Raw genomic sequence first — 25,153 nt, forward strand, 5'->3', positions numbered from 1 at the left:
GGTTCGAGGCCTTGAGGGACGCGGCAGGGAGTTCACCACCCTGTTGTTGCACAGGAAGAGATGTAACTAGACCATTACCCTTTTCAAATGTATAAAAACCACTGTTTTCTAATTGTATTCTGATATTGCTTTTTAAGAAACTCACGTGCACGTTTTGAAATTGATTTGTACTCTTATTGAAGTACTTTGATTAGTTTTATAATTTATCTGGTTTATACTGTACTATGTATACCATTTCTGTCTTTGTTAAAAACATGATGTGACCAGTAAAATCTAATAAAATTGATTTTAAGAGAGGCAAGGAATATCCAGGTGTATATTGTAGTGAGACTAATATTTTATACATTAATTACTAACTGTAATTGGTTATCATTAGCTGAAATATTTATTTGGAACACAATATCATACATTTCAATATCCTGCCTACCCAGACTGCAAGCCACTGCAATTTATAATGCTTCTTTATCGACAATCTTTGATTAATTTTGAACAACTTCTCCCGCACAAGCCGTTGTCTCACAGAGCAACATTGGTAAGCGACTTGAGCACGAATGTCTATGCTGAAGGAAAGGTTTTAAGAAACCAAAATCACTGCCCAAACTTACCTCACTGTAGGCCTAGGTAGTCGTCACCATGGCGATCATGCAAGCAGGCGGGAATCTTGAAACCTACAAAATGTTTGCTGTAAGATCGATTTTTTTTTATCACTTCACATTAATTCCGCATGTAAAACAAACACTGTAGAAAAATGGAGGACATGACCTCGGCTTGTCTCTAAATTATGGCCCGGGCAGTTATTGGAATGAATGAAGTAACCTTGGTAGCATATAGCCTATTCAGAAATTGGTCGAATTGTGTGAGAACTGGCTCATTGAATGGGCTACTCACAAAAATATTGCAACGCACTTCATTTGAGAGGTGTCAGTTTAATTACATTTTACAACAAATACGGCACTGCTATTCTTTTAGGATGGTGTCGTCTTTAATCCAATTCCACATTTTGAGCAAAAAAGCAATACCGGATTGCCTAACGCAATCCGGCTCTGAACACAGACAGTTCTAAAGCAGCATATGAGCGCCGCTCCGTGTAAAAGTAAAGAATGACAGTGATTGTGTTTTCTCTGGCTTTTTTTTGTCAATCAAGGTGTGTTTTCGAATTGTGGCCCCTAGGTGTCATACATTTGTTATTCTTGCCTGATGCTGATCCAGAGAAAGTGGATACGTTACCGTTGATTATTGGATTCTAGCCGGATGGGTGACAACAAACCTACTAGGTTATCACAAAAAAACACGAAGGACATTGTCCCTGTAATTACTGAACTTAGCACCATGTCGCCTTTAGAGCTGTGACAATGAACTGAAAATGCTTTACACAATCAAATCCAACCACTTATTGCAGCCATATTACTGATATTATTCATTATACTAGACGCATATAATTAATTTAATCAGTTTGATAATTATTTTATCAGTTTATTTATCAGTTTATATATTTGTGTCCACATTGCTGTACGGGCTCGCATAATGTCCTGAATAAACTAGCAGATATTCATTGGCTGCAATGTACGTAGGCACAGATATCAAAACAACTCTGTAACAAGCAGACATTCTGTCAATCTGAACAGTCCTTTCCTGTACTGACAGGCTTTTCTCAACCCATAAACACGTTTTTCGTTTTTTCCTCTGTGATTTTACCATAGCCCCAGGAAATGCATTCCACACACACACACACACACACACACACACACACACACATACACAACGCACAGCGCACACGCACACCCACTGCACACGCACACACCATATCCCTAAGACTAGTATTCCCTAAAATCAAAAGGCTAACGCATTCGCATGATCTCCCATTGCAAATACACGTGATGAGGGCTTTCACTGCACATTGATAATAAAATAATATAACTAAAAAATGACACACCACAAATGCTGTAGTGGTTTTACCACACATTTTGAGTGAAGTCCACATCAACGGAACCTCTCAGCTTGAAGTCCGAGGTTCCACCCGATGCTTCTCGCTTAGCCCCTAGGTATAAAGGACGACCCAGATCGCTCAGCACTGAGCGGGGGGTATACAGGTATACTTAGCCAGTCATATCAAATATAAAAATATAAATACAAAGTTACGGGTTTGCTCACATTTCATTACACGTCAGACATTACTTTGTGGGTGCACCTACTTTGGCACTAAAGAATGATAATGTAATTTATGTAGACAGACACAATTCTTCGACGTAAGGACCACATACACGGATCCACCTCTTGTACATATACAAAAATACATAAGGCTTCACCCACATGCAAGAACTGTAAGTAGTTATGTTTCTACAGCCAAGACCGACCTTAACTATTCAAAATAAACCTAAATACAAATGTACATGCATAGCATTTGAATTGTTATGTACAGGGTTGGGTAGGTTAATTTTTAAATGTAATCAGTTAAATGTAATCTGTAAAGTAACTGTAGATTACTCAAAATCAGTAACTTTTAGATTACTTTCATATTAAGAGGCATTAGAAAAAAAATAGGGATAGCCTGTAACCAGTTAAACACCCTTTGGGGGATCAGTCAATGTCATAGTTTACATAGCTGGCCAAAAACTGAATTTACATTTTAATTTATGGGTTTTGTACAGTGCCTTTGGAAAGGGTTTCTAACCCATTTCCAAAGGCATATCTGTACTCATATTCGTAGCTTTTTACACGTACACTACGTCTACAGTAGTCTGATGCTTTGCTCCAGAACCACCAACTTTGTCAAAACGTGGCAGAAACCAGTCGCGCCAACGCACGTTTGCAATCGTTAACACCCACACACAAATAGGTTTTCCCCTTGCGACCATAACATGATTATTAGGGGCAACCACCAATAGATTTTCAAATCGCAAATGATAGAAATGAACTGTGATTATAGACCTGCACTCTTAGCTTAAAGTCTATTTCGTCAGCAGCCAATGATAACCAAGGGATGCAATATTCTGAGACGCAAAGCAAGCAGAATTACATGGCCTACCTGTATGGACTGAGTTGAGGTGGTTGCGTCAAATGCATATCATTATTCTTCGGCAGAGTGCTTCTCAACACACCTTTTCTCCTTAAATATCGTGATTAATTCCATATAATGTATTATCTTGAAGGCTATCATGTTACAGCTATCTAACAAATAGTTGCCTAATCTTCAAAAACATTTCCTGTCTTAACTTTTTCAGTGCAACTCTTCTCGGCTGTGTTGTTCGGTGCATTTGATAAATAAACATTGAAACTTGAACTCTATATATATAACAGGAGGTAGGCCTATCACTGTTCTGAGAAAGATGCGTGGAGTAGATAACTAAATCACCTTTAAATGAGTCGGCTAATATTATCGTATATACACTGTTTTTACCAATTAAACTAGCGCTTCATCAGTCACTAAACTGCTTATGCGCGTCCACGTTAGCTCGCATAATGATCACACACACAACTGAGGCACTCAATTGTTATTTTGGTTCAAATAACAATGTTTTTATAACATTAAATAAAAAAATCAAGCATGCAACGTGTCATAATTATTTCGCGGACCTATTCTTTTTCAATTGAAGTAATCCAAAAGTAATACTTTTTTCAAAAGTATCTGTAATCCGATTACAATAGTTTAGTTGGTAACGTAACAGATTACATTTACTGTTCTTTTTTGTAATGCTTGTAATCCGTTACTCCCTAACTCTGGTTATGTATGATTTCATTGCTCTTCCTCAGAGCATTACAAAAGGTTTCACAGATTGTAGCCACGGGGGGCACTTTCCACTGAAACGGAAACCAACCCGCTTGTTGACAGAATGACGTAGCTAATTCCCGGCGCGAGGAGGCGCTGTTGTGTACGCCGAGGACGCACGGGTCAAGGCAGTGCTGTGTGTCTCTGCTCCACCACTACCGCTCATTGAAAATTGCTTAGAGACGGACAGAAACAGTTCACAAATCTCATCTCGCTGAGGTTTGTTGCACGTAATTCTGGTCTCGTAGCCCCAGCGTATTCACCTCACGGGCACGTGTGAATCAAGAATGCCGGAATAATCGAGGGAAACACTGCAGTACGCGTTGGTTTTTGGCTAACGTTTTTTTTAACTGCGAGTGAAATCACTGCTACTCGAAGAAATGTCGGGGAAAATAGAGAGCAAGCAAGGTAAGGAGCCCAGCCGACTGGCCACCACACCACTGCTCCCCGTGTTGTACTTGGATATCACACACTCATTGGGGATGGATAGGCCCTGTTTGGGGGTCTTGAAATTGTTTCACTGAAACACGTTTTTTACAAGTCGTGCTATTGTGTCTGGATAGGTTTTCTGTCTAGTAGAACAAACGGGTGTTCCATCATATATACTGTGTGTGGGTCGGGATAGCGGTGTAGAAAAGCAGGCTAAGTAACGTTAGCCAACATTCCAGCTAGCCAGTGCGAGCTTTTTCCAGCTGCAAACTTAAGGTTACAGTACATATCGTATAAGTAACTTGTTGTTGATGTAAACGGCTGTATTTACACATTATATTGCGTCGTTATCTGCCCTTTTTCCTTTGCAGAGGTTTGCCAGTTATTGTTGTCTTAGCCAGATGAAGAAAACGGTAGCTTTCCACTGGTTGATTAAACCAACGGAGAACACCACACAGCTGGAAACCATATATTGAGTGCTTGCCAATTACTTTCCAAGCTAGCTAAGTAGTTTAATTCAACTCCCAGCTGTAAGTAATAGGTTTGCAATCAAATCGGAAATGTATCACACCCACGGTCCCTGTGTTGTCAATTTGACTTTCATTGTGCACGTGGCATATCTGCTTTGCAGTGACATTTGTTTGGATTCAAAACGTACACGTATTTACGCGTTATAAAGCGACCTTCTCCTTATCTGTGCATAGTGTAAATGGAACGGTATGTCTCTGAAATCGCTTTGGGAAGGAAACACTGTCCCCGTTCTATCCCACCCCTCCAGCTGTCTCTCCGTTTCGCGTCTCTAACCTGGACAGTGATGCCTGCTGCTGAACTCACTGGGCGGAGGTGATAATGTGTTGTCCACCAATAGACAGCGGTGCACTCCTAACAAACGTCAAGTTTCCGACAGTCTGTCGGGTCGATTAGTTGTTATGGCAGCAGCCATGGATTGGCTGGGCATCACTGGTGTACGTATGACAGCGCGTTTACTTTAAAGGTCGCGCTTTGTCCTTAAAATAACAGTTCACCAAGAATAGTTATTTCATCTATACATATATAGGCTACATTATTCAAATATATAGAATTGGATATATACGTGTGCCTGCCTCCCTGTGCGTTTATCATGTCACGTTTAAGCCTTCAGTGTGTTGCGCTCCGTTCCAAATTTTGCCAATCGATCCCAGATACATCCCCCTTGGACATGGGTGAAACACAATACTGGACGCTAGTGAGCCGAAAAGGGGACTAGGTCTAAGCCGCCCGAGTGACATGGACACAAACTAGGCAGCTACAAACATGTTTTGTTCCTCCAATAAGAGGAAGGATAGAGAAACTGTTAAAATAAGTGTAGGTGGCTTAGGCTGTACGGACACAGTTCTGACCTCAGTCTTATGGTCAAGGGGAGATCATTTGACCCGTGCCTGTGAGGAAAGGGCAGAAATACCTTGTCTATGGTCAGTGTTCATGTGTGCGCGTGTAACACTAAGGAGATCCTGGTGTAATGTTTTGATTTCAAATTGCATCTCCCCTTAGGCTAGGTAGATTGTGCTAGATGTGCTTACGTTGGTTGCTTGTTTATATTACTATCTGTCCACTGGTGTTTGCACTGACGTCACAGGCCGCCGCAACGCGCTCCATTATCACCATGGTCACAGTGCTGCTGCTGCCTGCTGTCTTGGCCCTTGGGGGGTGGGGGGGGGGCTTGGCACCTGTTTTGGGAGAAGTTCTACCTGTTGTTGCCTCTTGAGGCCCCAGGGATGTCCCCTAGGAGGGCATCTGTCCAACCTCATCACTCCGCTGCAAACTCCGTTCACTGGGTGGGCTCCAACATTAATGCTTTGTGCCTTTGGTGTGCCCCAAAAGCTAACAACAGCAGGAAGCCAATCTTACATCCTAATGTTTTCCTCTCTCTGAGAAAATGAACTGGGTAGGGGAAGACGTCTTTTCATGTGTTTTTTTTGGGGGGGGGGAGGGGGTTAGAATAATTGATTAAGCTTGTCGTAGTGATTAGAATATTTCAGGCTTAATCAACTTAGGAAAGTGGTTCTCTGGGCTATTTGAAGTCATTTTCAGAGGAATCCGTTGCACCCCAAGCTGTGTTTTTGTGTATGTCGCTTGAAGTTTTGTAGTTCTGAGTTGCTCTAGTGGCAATATTTTTAGTTTATTGCTTTTCAATAAGAAATGATATTCCTGTAGGTGAGGGGAACTGTGAAATGGGCCAGCAGGAGATTCCTTTAAACTCTGGTAAACAGCGATGACAAAATTAGTCTGAGTAACACATATTTAATTTAGCCTGAATTACTCTGTTAATGATTTGTGCAGTTTTGATACAATTAACTTTTGACTGAGTTGGGAATTCTTTAATTATTACATTCTTGTTTCATTTTATTTCATTACCCCTTCATGAATCCTCTAAGGGGCAAAGAACAGGCAAGTTGAGTTACATCAACATCCTTTGCTGAATCCTGACGCTGTTAGTTTGGGTCCAGTTTGTCAGCAACTAGGTGGGGGTAGTGACTTCATATGCCTGTTTCTAGGAGTTTGTTGTTGTTTCAGGCTATTTTCCTCATAGAGACAGCTGTTGTGATCGGGGAGTGGTGGTATGTCGCTGTTAGTAATAGTGTCTGTGTAGAAACACAGGCTTTATAATTAGCTCAGTGACTTCTCTCTGACCGGATAGAGCCAATGGAGCAGCACGCCTAGCGGAACTGATCCATCAGTTCCTTATTTTAGCCTCCTCTCTTGCCATGTGCACGTGCGTGTGTGTGTGTGTGTGTGTGTGTGTTACAGTCCCAACCAGGTACAACAGCCATGTGCTGACTGCGTATTAACAAGATATCACAGATATTTGGTGTTCTGTGTCACTCAGCTGGTTTGGGAGTGGCACTTGTAATGGCAGAGTTGTGGGTTCGGTACTCATGGGGGATGAAAGTTAAAAGATGTTTGCATCACCTTCTATACTGCTCTCCTCTGAGTTGTTTTGGGCTAGAGCATCTGGTGAATTACCTTAATGTGCCAACTAACTGTGCTGTGTGGACTGGAACCTCTCCCATCTTCTAAAGCTGTTGTTGTTGTTGTTGTTGTTGTTGTTGTGATGTCTAAAGGGTGTGTCACATGGTTCGTGGAGGTTTTGGTGTCCTAAAAGAGTCCTCAGCTTTGGGCCCTGGTGTGCTGTGTTTTTGAGGGTTGATGGAAATGAAGTATTTTCGCTTACCATTGGAATGAGAGACTTGCAGTTATCCTATAGACCTAGATGTGCTGTAATTATGTGTGTCTGTGTATGCGCGCTTGTGTGCGTGTGGTGACAGACCGAGAGGGCGGAGACAGGCTGGAGACTGGGAATGGAATTGTCCACTGAGCTCTGTCCCATCTGGTAGAATGAAGCAACGGATGAACGAAGACTGAGGAGAGTAATATAAAGTTCAATACTACACTGAAGAACAGATTTTTTTTTTTGGGGGGGGGGGGGGCGTGCAGAAGATTTGCCTGGTTTGGGGTTTTCATAGTTATTACTGAGCACAGTTGCCTTTTGGCATCAGTTCAGACTAGGTATAGGACTTTCAAATCCCTCCTTATCAAACCAATAAGATGGTGAATAGTGACTCCTTTTCTGACTGGTGCGACAACCATCTTCCATGCCTTTTCCAGAGACGTCTAGGGTCTCTGTGGTGTTGTCGTTTGGTGCAGCAGGACCAGTGATTTGATCACTGTGTTTACATCATGAACCCTCTCCGACCCCCGTGGTTTAAATGTCAATCAATATTCAATCAAGCTTTCTCTGGACGTCACTCAGATGGCCACAGAGCCAATTCCCTGGGTGTTATCACTGACCTGCCTTGTGTGCAGCTGCAAGGGGGTATGGGGCTATCAGATATTAGACATGTTCTTCTCCAACTTGTTGTGATTCAGGGAAACGCTTGATCCAGCTCAGCATTACGCCTCATCTATTTTTGGGATCTTTCCGCCCCCGTTTTGTGGTCTAAGACAAGAAGAGTCATGGGACACCAGTTCTGTGAGTGACTAACATGGACTGACTTAGACTGTAAATTAGCCCATCATCTGAATGTACACTGCAGAGTTCATCAACGTACTGTGGTTTTTTGTCGTAAACAACACCTGAGATGACAACTCTGCAGATTGGTCGTCATCTGGCCTAGGAAGCCTACATTCACCTGGGGTGATTTTAAGCTGTGGTCAGAGTGAACCAGTTGGACATTCTGGACCGAGCTGCTGATCAGAGGACATAAAGGATTCTTGGATGGGAAACGTAAGCTGGAGGAGCGAAGGCTCTTCCGAAGAAACGGACTGCCCTGCACAGCAAGAACTCGACGAGGAACAGCCAGGTAAACTAGCAAACGCCCTGTCACATCAATGGGGATTGTAGTCAGCTACCGTGATGTACAGTTTATATCTTGTTAGAAACATTCACATTGTGTGGAATTATATCTTGAGCAAAGTTTATTATAATTTTTTTGACTCATCTTCAGGAGGTTGTAGAGACAAATCAAAGACATTCCCATGTGCATCAAACTATCCGTTTATATGTGGTTGTTGTTTTTGAAATATTTTTGAAGGAAGATCCTGCCCCTCATGAAACATTGACACCCCGTATTGGGGGCCGGTTTGCAACCCCTGATGGCGATTCGTTAACCCATGTTCTTTCACTGTCGCTCCTTAGTCCTCGGGCCACGTGTGCATTTATGTTTCCCCTTTAAAAAAAAAAAATAAATAAAAATAAAAAAGTTATATTTTCAGTTCTTTATTTCTCAACCAGACCAGCCGTTCAAAACATCCTTTTGTTTTTTTGCTTTCGCGTTGGGAAAAATGGCAGTGCTGGCAGGAATGAAGCGCCAGGGGGACATTCCTCCCTGTGCTTTTTGTGTAGTGTGGCTTTTGTGAAGGTGCTCATTTTCCGTGCTGAAGCCTAGGGTGGACCCAGCCAGAAGAGGCCTCCAGCCGCAGCTCTGTACAGCCCGGTCTCCCCAGACTAGACTGCAGGAGTGTGGGCTCTCAACAAAGCCATCTCACCTTTAAATCCACCCGTCTCAGTACTTCCACCAGCCTCTGACAGAGACAACTGTGTTATTCTCAATAGGAAAACTGGACCGAGGACGAGCAGAAACAATGGTTTTCTTTGATGCAATGCTCAAACTAGTTCCTGACCGTGACTGTCTTTGCCATGTGTCGTGTCTGCAACGTCTTTTTTTGGCGTTAGCCGGATTAGCCATTTTCATAACTGTTGCGTCGATACTGCTGAAGCCGGTGTGTGAATCCTAACGTTCTGCCAGGCTTGCGTGGAGAGAGAGTCTCCATAATTGAGGTGGTTGAGGTCCATCATTGTGTAATTACACAGCGCCGGGTGGCATAACGCCTTGTTTGGAAAACACCAGCCTAATGGAACTTCTGCCGCCGCTTTTAACCCGGCGTTGCAGTTCAGAGGGTTTCAGGGTCCGTGACGGGTGTGTGTCCGTGCGCGTGCCTGTGCAGTCACCTGGACTGTAACGGTGAGGCTAATTGGGGGCCCCAGCAGTGTGTTGGTAATGGTCTCTGTGTCGGACAGCAGACTGTTGGGGGATATAAGGACCAGCTAGCTCCTCTGTAGTTACGCGTTGGTGCTCATCCCTGCACCCGGCCACTGTGTGAAGGTGCAACCCTCCCTAGAAATGCCGCTGTTTTGCTGGTCTAGAAATGAATACTTTGTTTGACTATCCTTATCTTAATGTGCATATTCTGTTGCTTTGGAAAATCAATTATCTGCTTAGTTTAATCCACATTGTGACACACACACACTTTGTTTTACTGATCTTGTGGAGACCCCAAACTTTATTCCCATCCCAAATCCTCAAAACCTAACTTTAGACCTAACCATAAACCTGACCATAATTCTAACCCCTACTGTAAGTTGTACTCTGAGCCTAACCTCTAAGCCGAAAACAGCCCTTTTCCTCATAACATTTTCCTCGTCCTGCTAGGGATGTTCGGTACCCATCAGGATGGTAAAACGCACTCTGTTGTGCAGTAGACATAATCTAGACTAAACCTCTGCTGTATTGTGGATGTTTCCTTTGCTTCAGCAGAGCAGCATTTTGGGTAGCTTCTGTTGTTCTTTGATCTAGTGAGTTGTTTGATCTTGAGCTGAGTTGTGATCAATGTTAGTGGGATTCAATGCAACATCAAGTCCTCCAACCACCTGTACTAAAAATTGCCTGAAAATGCTTGTCTGAACAACTCCAATTCATACTCTTATTGAGTGAATCCACTGGCTTGTTGTTTTTTTTATTTATTTTTTTTAGCATATTGCTTTTTCCTTATTTGTCACTCCACTAGGCCCACCCATCTATGATGACATGGCCAATTTGACTGATCAACACAACCTCGTCTGCAGAGTCTGTCAATTCGTATTTAGATGGGGTGTGCCTTTTACCCAATACATACCCTATATTCTGTTGAGGAAATGTAAGTGGTCCTATTAAAGAACTTTGTTTAATTTTGAGGGCCCCCCTGGAGGACAGTTGTAGAGGACATACAACAGGGTGGTTAAGCTCTTTCTTAATGTACATTTTCAAAGAATCCGCTGTGTGAATGGTGGCTCAGTGCCGTCGCTTCAAATCCCTCCAGCATTGATCTGGAGAGATACATTGACTATACTCAGGATGACCGGGGAGCGGGCGGGGCATGTGGAGAATGTGGAACTCCAGGGCTCCCTGTTTAGGCATGTTGTGCGTGCGTCTGTGCGTGCGTGCGTGCGTGTGTGTCAGCACAGGGTACGGGCAGGGCTGGCTGAGAGACAGATGGGCGGTAGTTCTTTCTCCACTCCTTGGAAGCTGTGTGCATGTCACATGACCATTTTCTCAAACCCAGTTCAAATAGGAAGTATGTGTGTAGATTTTATCCCCGGGTTTGTCCTCCTCACCAATCCCTCAGACATCTGTGTCACACAGCATGACAGGCCCACGTCATCTTGTCATCCAGTGTGTTGCCTGTAGCCCTCCAGGCAGTGTGTTGGCTTTCTGCTTGAGTACGCCTGGCTTGGCCTGACCCATTTCCTCGTGCCGCCTTGAAACAGGCCGTCTGACAGCAGTCAGAGAGCAGCAGGGGCCTGGCCAGTCCTGGCTTGCACAAGGCCTTGCACGATGCCTCTCATGAGGTCCTACAAAATGTCTTACGTTTTCTCTGATTATGTTTATTTCCGCAAAATCTATTTGGTTTTACAGGTTTATGTTTTTCCGCTATCTTCTATTTGGAGCGTCCAAATTTGCTCACATTTTATGGTAGATTCGGCCAAACAAATATCCTCTGGATTGATGAAAATGGCAGAGGCTCCATGCTTTTCATTTTTTTCTGAAGCTTTTAGTTACCAGAATGTTCTTTTTGCATCACTGTTACCTGCTTCACAATGCTCACACACACAAACAGGAATTATTGTTGCCTCTTCAGAAATTATGATTTATTGATGCTTTACGGTAAATCATTTAAAATTAACTTTTTTTTTTTTGTGTCTGAATAATTTTTCAGTGTCTGAATGTTTTGATTCTGTAAGTGCTTTCCGCATGATGGATTCTCGGGCCATACTCTCATGCAGGGAAGCGCTCCCATCTGATGCCCCTCTCTCCTTAGTCTTCATATTATCTCCAGCAATGCCTTCTCATTCTGGGAAGGGAGTGGGGATCTCGTAGTACTCTCTAGTTTCCAATGTGCTGGAGGGCCTTTTACTAATTTCATCGTTAGCAGTGCTTGCTCACAGTTAAGGAACTCTGAAGTTTTTGGCTCTTCTTGGGCTGTGTTCTCCAACTGTCTCTCAGTCTGAAGAGCTTTATAGTGGCTGAATAACTGTCTGTCTGTGTCTGTCTGCATCTTCTTGGGCTGAGAGTGCTCCAACTGAAGAGCATTGCAGTGGCTGAATAACTCTATCTGTAGTTAGTTGTCATCTTGTCAGTTGCCATTGAAAAGTAGATTATTGATACATTCTAACACACTAAATGTAACAGCTATTTCAAGTTGTTTTGAATAGGTCACTGGTGAGGAAAAACAACTAGAAAATGTGCATTCAATCGAACCACTGATCGAAGTGGTGATTAGGTGCCGGCCTAGTTCCATGTGCCATTGTTTGTTAAGGTGCTTGAGGAGGAGGTGACCCAGACCAAACAGAGGAGAGGGTGCATCCAATCCATTTGATTACAGTAGAAATATGGTTTTTTATGCCCACCAAATCATTTCTGGTGAATTAACGTTATGAAACACTATCATTCCACTTTTACTGCAGACAAAAAAAATCACAATATTGCCCCTTTTAAGGATAATGTCAGCATGTGTATTATAAATTCCGGAAAATGGCGCTGAGGTCCTTAGACGGTAAACACTTTTCTTTTCTAGGAGGTTGTGTCATTTTTCACCTCCTATCCATACTGCCGTTCCATGTGATTCAAGTGATCCTGCTTGTGTTACCTCAGGCGACCTGCTGTCACCCTCCCTCTCTCCTCACAACACTTTGCTGAAACACAGCTAGGCCAGCAGCCAAAGAACATGCTGCAGAATGCACCAAACTATAGGAACAGTACATAAAAGGTCACTTGAAGGTCTCCCCCTCCCTTTCTCGCTTGTACTCTTCCTCCCCCTCCCTCTTGTTCATTCTCCCTCTCTTGTTCGCTCTCTCCCGCCTCTCTCTCTCTCTCTAATTCCCTCCCTCCGTGGTGTGAGTTATCAGCCTGCCAGACCCAGGTGAGTCAGCAGGTTCTAAACCCAGACATTTCAGCGCTGTCCGAATGGGTGCGAGGGAGCCGGCGTGGGGGTCAATGGGCAAGGGGAGAGGACACCGGGGCATTGACCCTGCTGGCATTAGAAACGTGTCCCCTGGGTACCCAGAACAGTGGGAAATAGAAATGCCATAATCCTGCTCTTCCAGGCTATGGCTCAGAGCACCTCAGGGTGAGGACACATCCCTGTATAGTTCTCAGTGATGTCCTCCATCCGTCTTTGGTGTGGGACTGCATGTGCATCTGTGTGTTTCAATTCTGTTGGTTTCATTTTCAAATGGCTGCAAATCGCTGTCGTAGATTGACAGCTGTCTCACTGGGGAGTTTGGTGTTCGACCAGGCTAATGTGACATGCACTTACGAGCAAGCAGAGTTGGCGGCAGATGGACAAGAAATATCTAGCGTCCTGGTAAGATGAAGCCTGAGCTGGAATGTGTAGCTAGGCTTAGAGTTGGTTACTTGCTTTGTGGTACACAGCTCAAGCCTGTGTGGGTTTCTGTTGTTGGAGGACTTGTTGTGGACATGGCCTGTGGCATCCTCTCTGCCACACAGGTTCAATGAATAGTCGCCTGAATAGCCTAGAGAGGGGGGGGGGGGGGTGTGTGTGTTGGGGGGTGTGTGTGTGTGTGTGTGTGTGTTGGGGTGTGTGTGTGCGTGGGTGTGTGTGTGTGTGTGTGTGTGTAGGGCTGTGTGTGTGTGTGTGTGTGTGTGTGTAGGGGTGTGTGGGTGTGTGCGTGCACAGGGGGGGGGGGGGGGGGGTGTGTGTGTGTGTGTGTGTGTGTGTGTGTGTGTGTGTGTGTGTGTGTGTGTGTGTGTGTGTGTGTGTAGGGCTGTGTGTGTGTGTGTGTGTGTGTAGGGGTGTGTGTGTGTGTGTGTGTGTGTGTGTAGGGGTGTGTGGGTGTGTGCGTGCACAGGGGGAGGGTGCGTATATTCAATAAATGAGTGTTTGTGTATGTGCAGGACAAGTGAATGCCCCCAGCCCCCAGTGCTCTCCGCTGCTTCTGATGGACCCCACTGGGCCCAGTGTTCCCATTAACCACCCCCACCAGCCCCGCTGTCCAGGACCACAACCTGACCTACATTGGACCCATACAAATACAGGGATAAACATTTCTATCCTCGGGCCTGGATATGAAAAGAGTTCTGCTGTAGGACTGAACAAAAGTAATCTTCAAAAGTAGCCTTTTGTCATGGATTTTCTGTCGGTGTGAGCTCACTGCTCATTTGGGAACGTACGATGTAAAGGGTGAACACCATTAGAACTCGGGTTTTATCCTTTGTATTAGGCATAGAAATAGTTACTGGCCTTGCCTTTTCCATCCCTTTGCATATGAACTGGTTATAGGCCCAGGAGGAAAGCTGCTGGTTACTGGGTTGGTGGAATTATCTGGATTGGCTAAATAGGAGATAGGCAGACTTTTACTTTGAAGGCCTTTTGTGTGTGCGTGTGCAAGAAGAGCGCTGCGTTTATGTATTGTGTTCTCTATCTTCGCGTTCCCCCTTAAGGGCCTGCGGCACAGCGCGGTGATTCACCGGAGGCCCTAATATGGACTCACACCTCTCACTGTTGGTGAGACACTTCGCTTTCTGTGTCAGGGAGGCCGTGCCGGTGCGCCGCGGGAGGCGTGGTGCGCCGCGGGAGGCGTGGTGCGCCGCGGGAGGCGTGGTGCGCCGCGGGAGGCGTACCACGCTGTTTGACTCTGTTGAACAGAGGCGGAATTGAGGCAGGACTCGATCAGTATTTATGTGCCCTACCCAAGGTACACACCAGACCTTTTACCTGTGTTTCCCCTGCTGTCAAACCGCTGCGGTCTTCCATAGGACACAGAACGGCCCCGCTGACCAGGTGTAGGGGCTCCGCTGTTCCTGGGAAGACTTTGTTATGACTGAACGGGATCATAGTAGTCCTGACACATTGTATTGGAATGGTATTTCTTGGCTCGGGCTCATTTAGTGCCGAGTTACTTTTGACCGTGTATGGTGGTAAATAATCACACGTCACGACTAGGTTTTGGATCTTTAATTTGTTCCCCCGCTGATATACTCAGAGGTCTAGCCGACTTTTTCTGCTCCTCATAACCTCCTCATAATATCACATAATATATGCCATTTAACAGACGCCTCTGCTAGGGGACGACTGTGTCACCCTGAGTGACTGCATGCAGTCTTATAGGGAGCTCTGTATTTCAGGGAAGTGCCAACGTGTGTCAGGTTTGTCAAAATAAATGATATTCACACACACACACACACACACACAGACAGTTGTACTACTATGGGTCTTTTAGTGCTGTGTGTTATAGATTCCTATCTGCACATGCTCTATTAGATGTGGTACACTAGTTCAGTCCATCAGTTTCCATGCCAGTATTGATGTTTACTTTGTCAAATGTACCACGGGAAAGTGAACTGCATTAAAACGCGTGCGCGTGCGTGCGTGCGTGTGTGTGTGTGTGTGTGTGTGTAATGAGAACTGTGCATTGATAAAGGAGGAAAGTTATCCTCCAGGTGTCCTAATTAAAGCAAGATCTCAATGGGTGTTTGTATTTGGAGAAAATCATGAATATGTATTCTTGACCTGAGTTGAATGTGGCCCAGTCTACCACATTTATAAGGGAAACCGTTATGGAGAACATTGTTCTATGTTGTATAGGAGTATTATGGTTGTGTGGTATATTGCCAATATTACACTGCCAAAATGGTGTATTTAAACATTGTCCTTTTTGGCTTTCCATTGATTTATTCCTTTATTACCCTTCTAGCAGCAGGGTATTATGCTAGCAGTGCTAACTCCGATTTTTATTTTTCTAAATAAAACCGATGATTGAACTATATAAGTTAAAATGTACAGACAAGATTAACTATATTATGTTTAATGTCCATTCCAATGTTATTCTTGTCTGTTCTTTTTCACAGACTAGATTAACTATATTGCCTTATGAATTTCAATTATGGATTTCATTGTGATAAAGAAAATCTGAGTGCTGCTTGCATAAAATCCTGCTGCTAAAATAACGCTAATGAAGCATCGAATGGCCATCAATAGTTATCGTCACCTATATTGATAGATACGGTGATATGTCATTCACAAATGGTTAGTTAGCTATTAATACGGCCAGTGGCAAAAGAGGATTTGTTCAGCATAGACAAACTTCGCTGGCTGCATGATACTCTCGTCTTCACTTGACAAAAAAGTCAGTTATCGTCACCTATATTGATACAGTAGTTATTGTATCAATGTCATTCACGAATGGCTAATGAGCTGTTGAAACGGCCCGTGGCAAAAGCCAGAAAGTTCATAGATGCTATTTGTGGTGGTTAACTAGATAAGAAACGTTACTCAGTTTAACACTAGTTAATGGTGTCTAACAAAATTTTAAAACTTGGCATGATGTTAATGAGGGAAAATAATGTAATGCAAAGAGGCTTTACTAAAGCCCGGCATGTGTTCAGTTCGATGGCGTAGTGGTTAACGACAATGTCTTTCACATGGGCGACCTGGGTTCGATTCTCGAGAGGGCAGCCGCGATTGATGCATTTTATTGCGGGCCGGCTGAACTAGGCTTGCCTGGTTTCTTGTTTTGTGAGGCTTAGCTGGCTTTCATTTTATTCACAGATAATGTTCATTGTTTTCCTGTCACCGTGACCAATCACACACAGGCTATATGCGGCACACGGGTGTGAAGTGCAATGGCCAAGGGCCCTCGGTAGTACACAGAGATCACCGATCCCCCTCCGGCTGCTGGGTGGCTCCCCGACGACTGTCCAGCATGCAGCTTGTGTGTTAGAACCGGCTTGCCAAATGGCTGTTCTGCGTTAGAACCGGCTTGCCCAAACGGCTCTGCTCTGAGTTAGAACCGGCTTGCCCAAACGACTGATCTCGCTCTTTCCTTCCTGACTTCACCTTTCTTGAACCTTTTGATCAGGCTTACAGAAGAGATCCAAACTCTTTAAAAGCAAAATAATTTTTGCCAAGAGGAGCAGGCCCCAGATTTGCCCTCAGAAGAGGCCACTGTTTCCGCACATATGGTTTAAAATGACCCCTATATCAAAAATGTTACCCCCCATGGCAAAGGCTGTGATCTTGTGGACAATTTAAGCTCAAGCTAGTCAGACCGAGTGTGAGGGCTCAGCGGCATGAACTTCAATTGTCATCCAATAAAATCATTAAAGACTTTCCAGTGGCGGGAGGCTTTGCCTCATCTGGTCTTTTAGGGAGTTCCCTCCAGTGAATTGCAAGATTGCTGTTGCGCCTGGTCTGTTTGATCAGAATTTAAGTGTAGACGGCAAGACAAGGAAGAAAACATTCCGTCCAAATCTTTGCATTGACGTGTCGCTCTATACGGGTTACCATTGAGTGATTGGTCAGAGTCCCACAGGGGTGTGTACTGACGCCACTGTCGTTTAAACAATCAGACTTCCTGTCCACCCTAATTCCCCTTCCTGTAACTCATTGTTCTATAGTGCGACTCAGAGCGGAAACCCACCAGGAAAAACCCCACCAATGACTGGATTGGACCCTTAAACGATCTCTGCCAAGCCCTCCTGCATATAAAGCGTATGGATGGTTGATTTTCATTTTAAAAGTTTCTATGTCAGATAAAACTCTTTGCCACATTTAAACTGTTTCAGACATTTGAGCCTTAAATGTGACCTCCTGTTGAAAGTGGCAAATATTGTGGTTAAGTACTTTTGATGGAAAAAGTATCTAATTCTTCCTCATCCCTATGTTTGAACAATATGTTACCTTGTGGACATTAAGAAAAACAAGATTTCTAATAGCCTATAGTTTCCCATTATAAGAAAGAAATGTCAGATTTGTGTGTTAACAAAATGTCACTGTTATCCCCTTAAACGAGAGGTTTCATAGCTCTGTCAGGCACATTTCTCTTTGGGTGTGTCGTGCTTTTTTCTTAATTTCAGGGTGTTTGTGAAATGCTATGATGGAAAATGCTATGATTGAATAAATGATCAACGTATGGGTGTGCATGTTTGTGTGCAGGGAAGCGCACGCTCTTTTTGTTAGCCAGTTTGTGACGCTGTTCTTAGTGCTTCTTATCTTCGTCTTTTAATTATTGCACAATCTTGTCCACTGTCCTCTGGCCTCCTTCTGCTTCAGAATCTCATTAGGGAATAGTGAGCAGTGCAGGAGAGTGATGGCTAACTCTCATTCAGTTATTCTCCACACATCGTTTTGGGTAATGTGTGCTTTGAGGATATGAAGGAGTCCCACTTTGTTAAGCAGACGCTCTCACTCTTTCATTAACCCCCCCATTACACACACACTGCTTTTTGCAGATCTTTTGTCTCTCCCTCTTTCTCTCGTTGTCTTTGTGTGGCTTCTTTACCATTTCCCTATTTGTTTTCCTTTTCTGTTTCTCCCATGTGTCTCTGTCTTTTTCTCTCTCTCTCTCTGTGTGTCTCTCTCTCTCTCGGTCTCTCTCCTGTGTCTCGGTCTCTCTCCTGTGTCTCGGTCTCTGTCTCGTAGTCGGTCCTTTGAACACTTCTCTTTTTAACAGCTGGCGCAAGCACCTTTGACTCCTGATGTCATCATTTTGTCTAGCAGCCAGACACCACAAAACTACACACAGTGAATAGACCGAGACACACACACACACTTCCTTCCATTGCACACTAAAAACTAGCTCTTCTTGTTACTGGTGGGTGAACAGCTGCAGGCAACCCGAAACAGTGACCCTTCTGCTCTCCTTAGACCACCAGTTTGGTTGAAGGGAGGGAAGGACTTGGGGAAGCAGCTGTCACAGAGATCACACCTGGCTGTTCCAGGTCAATCTGTTACCAAGCTTTCTTTTTTTTAATGAGTACAGTTGCAGTTCGGGGGGGGGGGGGGGGGGGGGGGAGTGGGGCCTATACGTGTGTGTGTCTGTGTGTGAACTGTGGGTGGGGGGGGTAGGTAAAGTGATGTTTTCTTTCGCTAGTGGAGATTAGATGGACCACATGGGAGTTTTGACTTGGAGAGGCTGAGGATGCGCACATGTTCTGTTGCTATTTTCTGGTTGTTTGTTCTCCTCAAAGGTTTCCCGCTCAGAGTGCGAGAGACACCGTTAATGGAAAAATGATATCACGCTAAACGGATTAGACCGTGGTGGGACAAGAGGCTTCACCGCTATAGATGGTGGCAGAAGACCTGACTGCTGTGACTCTGAAAGTTAAGAAAATCATGAGTATGCTGACTAAATTAGGAAACTTAGCTGCACTTCCGACCTTCACTGCCTGCTGAAAAGAAGACAAGCAAGATGCAATTCTTGTTGCTGCTGAAAATAAATAATCTCCAACTTTAATGTCTTTAATGTCTTTCACAATTTACAGAAAATGCAACTTATTACAGGAGAACTCCTGGTGTCCCTTATTTTAAGAATTTAGCTTCCTGCCGCACTAGTTGGGACAACTAGCTGAATTATTATAATGAAATGAATACACTAAGACAAAACATTATAACCGCTCTAAGGTGAAGTGAATAACGTTGATCATTTCCTAGCAATGGCACATGTCAAGGTCTGGGTAGATTACATGGTAAGCGAACAGTTCTCGCGGTCAGCGTGTTGGATGCAGGAGTAAAGACCTGAGCGACTTTGACAAGGGCGAAATTGTTATGGCCAGGGCAGACTGGGTCAGGGCGTCCCTGAAACAGCAATGCTTGTGGGGTGCTCCCGGTCAGCATGTGGACAGCCATGTGGCGGTGCACCGTTTACCTGGGGAAATGACGACACCAGGATGCCCTGTGGGAAACAACACCACCGTGGATCGTGATGCTCTGGGCAATGTTCTGCTGGGAAGCCCTGGGTGTTAATGTGTATGTCAGTTTGACACGTGCCACCTACCTTAACATTGACTCAGACCAGGTACACCCCTTCGTGGCAGTGGTATTTCCAAAATAACAACAGCCATGAGATTTCTGTTGACTGAATGGGTTCAAGGTATTTTGGAGTCATATAGACCAAACACAGAAATTGGGACAAAACCTTTTTGCCATTTGTCTGTAAGGGGTGCTATATACCCTAAAAGCTGGTCGAGTCACACCCAAGAAGTCTGAAAGCTGGTCGAGTCACACCTAAGACTCAGCTGGGATTGCTACAAAGTAGTGAATAAAATGTCCGAATACTTATGTGATGACATTTTAACATCACTTTGTTTCACTTTAGCTGCTAAATATTTGTGAGAGGGGAACAATGGATAGTTACTTATGGTGATATTTATTTTTATTTATTTTTTAAGAAAAAGTAATATCCAGGTATCTGTGATGGTGTATGTGAAGTGGTCTGCCAGATATATATAGATATATATATATATTTTTTTTTTAGAAGAGCGAGAGTGTGGGACACGAGCAGCACAAACCCTGGGGGAAGAGAGACAACGAGACACTCTGCTCTTCCTGTTCTGGTGCTCTCTGGCTTCGATCAATTGCCTCTAGCCAAGGTGTTCCCTGTTAGAGGCTATTGAATCCATACTAATAGACTGTGTGCGTGAGTGCCGAATACAGACACTGTAGCACCTGCTCATTGAACATCTCCTTCCAAAATCCTTGGTGTCTGTTGGGGTTGCACGATATTGGAAATAACTGACATTGCAATATTTTTTTCCTGTGCGATATATATATTGCGATATGAAAAAATACAGAATGTAATTCAGAAAGAGCTTTGGCTATCAACCATCCTCTACAATAAAAATGTATGAAACTTCTTAAAAATGTTATATTTCAAGACGGGTTGTTAGGTATTAATATGTAACAGTAATATTATAGCCATTGCAACAGTAGTAAAATAGAATGCTGCAAGAGGCAGTCTGTGGCCAAATTACTGCAATCTGGTCCACTTGTTCCGATTCTGCCTTCACCATGTTCGTGGCATTATCTGTTGTTGTACAGACTAGACTACTCTCATCTAGTCCCCAATCAACTAAAGCTTCTCTCATCCCTGTTACGATGTTCTCACTTGTATGATCCTCTGTGAAAAATGCAGTTTATAAACTGTGACTTTTCATGTGGAAGTCCTCATTAATAAATTGTACGGTCAGACTTATGTAGGGCTCCGTTGTCCGGTTGGACCACAAGTCTGTGGTTGCTGTATAATATTCAACTTGTGCCTTGCATTTTTCATACAGCTCTGGGATGGCAACTTGAGAAAAATAGTTGCTTGATGGCATTGCATACCGCTTGTCAAGCGACCGGATCATATTTTTAAAACCCTCTTTGGTAACTGTGTTAATTGGTACCATGTCTTTGGTGACGTGAAATGTTATTGAATCTGTGATTTTTCTCTGCCGTTTGGAACCTTTCTCGTACGGTGAATACCGAAATAGATTTTTGCTTTGGAGGGCATTGAGATGCTTTGCATTCGTCATGTGAAGATTGGTGGTGCCACTTTAAATGCCACAGTTGCAAGGCACTCTCAACAAAGTACCTGTTGCAAGGCACTCTCAACAAAGTACCTGTTGCAAGGCACTCTCAACAAAGTACCTGTTTTTGGTCAACATCATCCTGTCTGTAGCCGAAATATTTCCATGTAATTGACGATGCATTTTTTTTTTTTTCGACCAAATTCTCCATTTTGGTCTTTTTTGCCTGTTCCTCGCTGATCATTTCGTCACGCGCAAGCAGAGCCTGCATGTGAACTAAGTGCAGCACCGAACCGTGTTTAAAATAATATTATTATTATTATTATTAACTGTATCCAATAACTCATAAATCTGAGAAAATGACCTTATATCAGACAAAATGCTAGTTTTCCATTTGAAGAGAAAATATATTGTAGACTGATATGTTTGCCTTACTAAATTGCACATTCTGTGATGTGACTATTATGAATGCGTACATGGCAATGTTGATGCTGAAACGATATATTGTGCAGCCCTAGTGTCAGTACTGTGTTGGTTCCCTATCAGTGTGGCCTTCCAATGGTTGCTGGAACATTGCTGCAGGGATTTTACTTCCAATCAGCCACAAGAGCATTAGTGAGGTCAGGCACTGATTACGCCGGGCTTGCAGTCGGCATTTAAGTTCATCCCAATGGTGTTCGATGGGGTTGAGGTCCGTGTTCTCTGCAGGCCGGTCAAGGTCTTCCACAATGATCTCTACAAACCCATTTATGGATGGACGTTGCATGGTGCAGATAGGCATGCTGGAACGGAAATGGGCCTTTCCCACAGTTGGAAGCCCCAAATTGTCTAGAATGTTACTCGAGAAATCGTTTCCACTGCTCCCATGGCGAGTGTAGTGAGTGTTTGACAGATCTGAGACCACCTTTCCAACTCTGAGAGTTCAGGGCATATCACGTAAGTAAATGGACAAACTGGCCCGTTTGAAAGATGGTATCCTATGACTGTGCCAGGTTGAAAGTCACTGAGCTCTTCATTACAGGCCATTCTACGGTTTGTCAATGGAGATTGGGTGTGATGGATTTTATCCACTGTCGCCAATGGTTGTGGCTGGAATAGATGTATCCTCTAAACTGAATGTTGTCCACATACCGAGTCATGTATCGTCAAGTGGTCACCAGACGAGAGAAAGAAAACGCTCAAGTGGCGCAGGTACAAAAAACACTGCTGGTTCAGTGACCTCTGACCTTTTGCCTGGACACCCGGCACCCCATTACTCAGTCAGCCCATGGCACCAACTGATTGTGACGTCACATGAATGTGTTTCAGTGAGCTCAACAGTGAGTCACAGCAGCAGGACTGAGTCACTCTGGGATCAATACAGCTGAGCTGCCTACCGTTCATCACCCCTCTCTCACACACTCGCTCTCTTCCCCCCCCCCCCATCTCTTTTTCTCTCTCTCGCTCTCTCCCCCCCATCACACACACACACACACACTCACACTCTCTCTCTCTCTCTCCCATCTCTCTCTCGCTCTCTTGTTTTCACTGTATCAAATTAAAAGGGTATTCTTTTTAATGGGCAACATGTGTACGCTGCCAAAGCCAGTTAAACTAATAATTTAGGATACTGGCCAACTGATGGCGAATGGCATCATTAAGGACGTGTTTTGTTGTGTTGTCGACTGGAGGTGAAAGCACAAACAGAATTTCCTCCCATGTTGTTGTTTGGTTCACGTTCGATGACAACATTGGTTCAGAGCAGGATATTCATCACTGCCACGGAGTCTGGCCAACAGCTCATTTCAATTTCTATGTGTTACGGTCAGTCCATTACAAAAAGGATTAATACATGTAGAAGAGCAGCATCTCTCACCCTGATAAAGGCCTGTCTCTTTACATTCTCTCTGGTTTTTTTTTGCTCTCTTTCATTGTCTATTTCCTGGTGAGGCATACAACAGTGCTGTTTAGTATGTATGTCCTGCCTCTGTATGTCTGTCTGTGCTGTGAAGAGCGTGAGGTTGAGAGGGTGAGGAGAAAGGAGAATTCTCCAAGGAGGAGAGAAGCAGAGTAGAGCTTTACTCTCTCCCAAATCTCTTCAACAGTCCTGCATCCAGGGCCAGATTATTGCAGGGGTTTAAGCAGGCTGAAGACCCTTGGACCCTCTGAGAGGCAGAACAAATTATATAATAAAAAAGTTTTCTTATTATTTACTGCAACCTAGAATGAGGAACTTTGCTGTTTGGGCAGTTTATGTGCTATAAATAGAACAGCAAGCTTTATGTATTGTGACCATACACGGGCAATATAATCTGTTTTATCAGTAGAATGGTTTAACCGTTTGTACAGTTTCCTGTCAATGGCTGTCAGTCCTGACTCTAGTGGAAACTGCCATGTAGGCACCATCTAAGGATTCTAGATCTATATTCAGCTGTCAGTAATGTGCCTTCCCAGAATTTCCGAATGCAATAGCTGGAAAAACATGCTAATGTTTGGAATGCAAAAAATACCTACTTCTGAAAAGAAACAAAACTGAGTTTCCGAACCACTCGCACGAGGAAACTGAAGCAATGTTTTGAATGTAGCTGGTCTAAAGCTTAATCACAATGATAGAGGGCTTCTAGCAGCTTGTTTTTGTTAGAATCGCCTCTCACTTTGGTCAACTACGTGGCATTTAAGGGCTTGCCTACATCTTCTGTCACGCAAATAATGTGTGAAGTGTGTTTAAAAAAAGCACAACATAATCTGGTCCCTGCTACAAAAAAATAAGGTTTACATGCGTGGAAATTCTCCAAATGCCCCTGGGTCAAAACCCCAAAAACGGGGCCGGGGGTTTCTTAATCCGGCCCTGCCAAAAGCAGCTCATGTCAAATCACTTTAACATATCAGTTCTATTGTATAAAGCCCTTTTCACAACAGCATTTGTTACAAAGTGCTTATGGAGATGGGTCTGCTCCTTCCATGTTAATGTCATTGGTTGGCTTGTCATTGGTTGGCGTGCCATAGGCGTGTCTAGAGGTGCAGGCGAGGTGGACTGAGGACCAGCTATGAGTCGTCAGGTCAGTTAGTCCTTGGGGGTGTGGCGGCGGGGTTCACGTCCACCTTGACTCTGAGAGATGAACTGAGATGCGCCCTCACCCGGAGTGAAGGAATGCCATTTTGAAGCTGCTGGTAATTATGCAGCAAAGGGCGATTTCCATCTCTCCCATTAACCAGCCGTGTGTGTGTGTGTGTGTGTGACTGCATGCTTGGACTCCTGTTTCTTATGGTCTGTGAGCTCTTGCGTGTGTATATCTGTGTTTGTGTGTACACACATTCCCTGTCAAACTGGCCTAAAGAGATAAGGGGGCAGCCCATCAAGCCGCGTGTGGACTTGGCCAGTCTGAGTGTTATTAGTCAGGGGACGGACACTAGAAATGTGACCGTGATTAGACCTGATAGCATCTCTGCCGTAGCCCCAGCTTAAACGCGCGCACATTCACAGCATCTACGGATCTGCGTGTGTCACATTCTCCCGTCTTGACAGACAGTGTCTCCTCCTCCTCCTCGACAGACTCGCAGCGCTCCCACCTCTCCTCCTTCACCATGAAGCTGATGGACAAGTTCCACTCGCCCAAGATCAAGAGGACGCCATCGAAGAAGGGCAAGCAGCAGCAGGTCGAGCCAGCCATCAAGAGCCATGACAAACCAGTCAACAAGGTGGGCGTGCCAAGGGAAAACAAGCACCACCTGTGTGTGTGTGTGTGTGTGTGTGTGTGTGTGTGTGTGTGTGTGTTTGTTTTCTGGCTCTGGCACAGGTGCTAGCTCCAGAAGCCTGAACCCCTATATTACCCTACCCCCTTCTTTATTACCCATAAAGCCCTGCTTTAAAGTGGAC

At 44.2% G+C, this 25,153-nt stretch overlaps 1 protein-coding gene across 3 annotated transcripts in view; it reads left to right on the plus strand.

The window, feature by feature from the left end:
• The first annotated feature begins 3,859 nt into the window (after window positions 1–3,859).
• The window catches only part of rapgef1b (Rap guanine nucleotide exchange factor (GEF) 1b), a 44,642-nt gene continuing 23,348 nt past the window's right edge, over window positions 3,860–25,153 (plus strand). The window contains exons 1-2 of one of the 3 annotated variants that reach the window (XM_010901108.5): window positions 3,860–4,174; window positions 24,830–24,975. In XM_010901108.5, coding sequence (XP_010899410.2) covers window positions 4,147–4,174; window positions 24,830–24,975 — 174 coding nt within the window. In that variant the 5' untranslated portion in view covers window positions 3,860–4,146. The remainder of the gene's footprint in view (window positions 4,175–24,829; window positions 24,976–25,153) is intronic. The other 2 variants (XM_010901109.5, XM_010901111.5) reach the window with 2 other exon arrangements.

This window comes from Esox lucius, chromosome 14 (genome assembly GCF_011004845.1).
Source record: "Esox lucius isolate fEsoLuc1 chromosome 14, fEsoLuc1.pri, whole genome shotgun sequence".
In the NCBI taxonomy this organism is placed as follows: domain Eukaryota; kingdom Metazoa; phylum Chordata; class Actinopteri; order Esociformes; family Esocidae; genus Esox; species Esox lucius.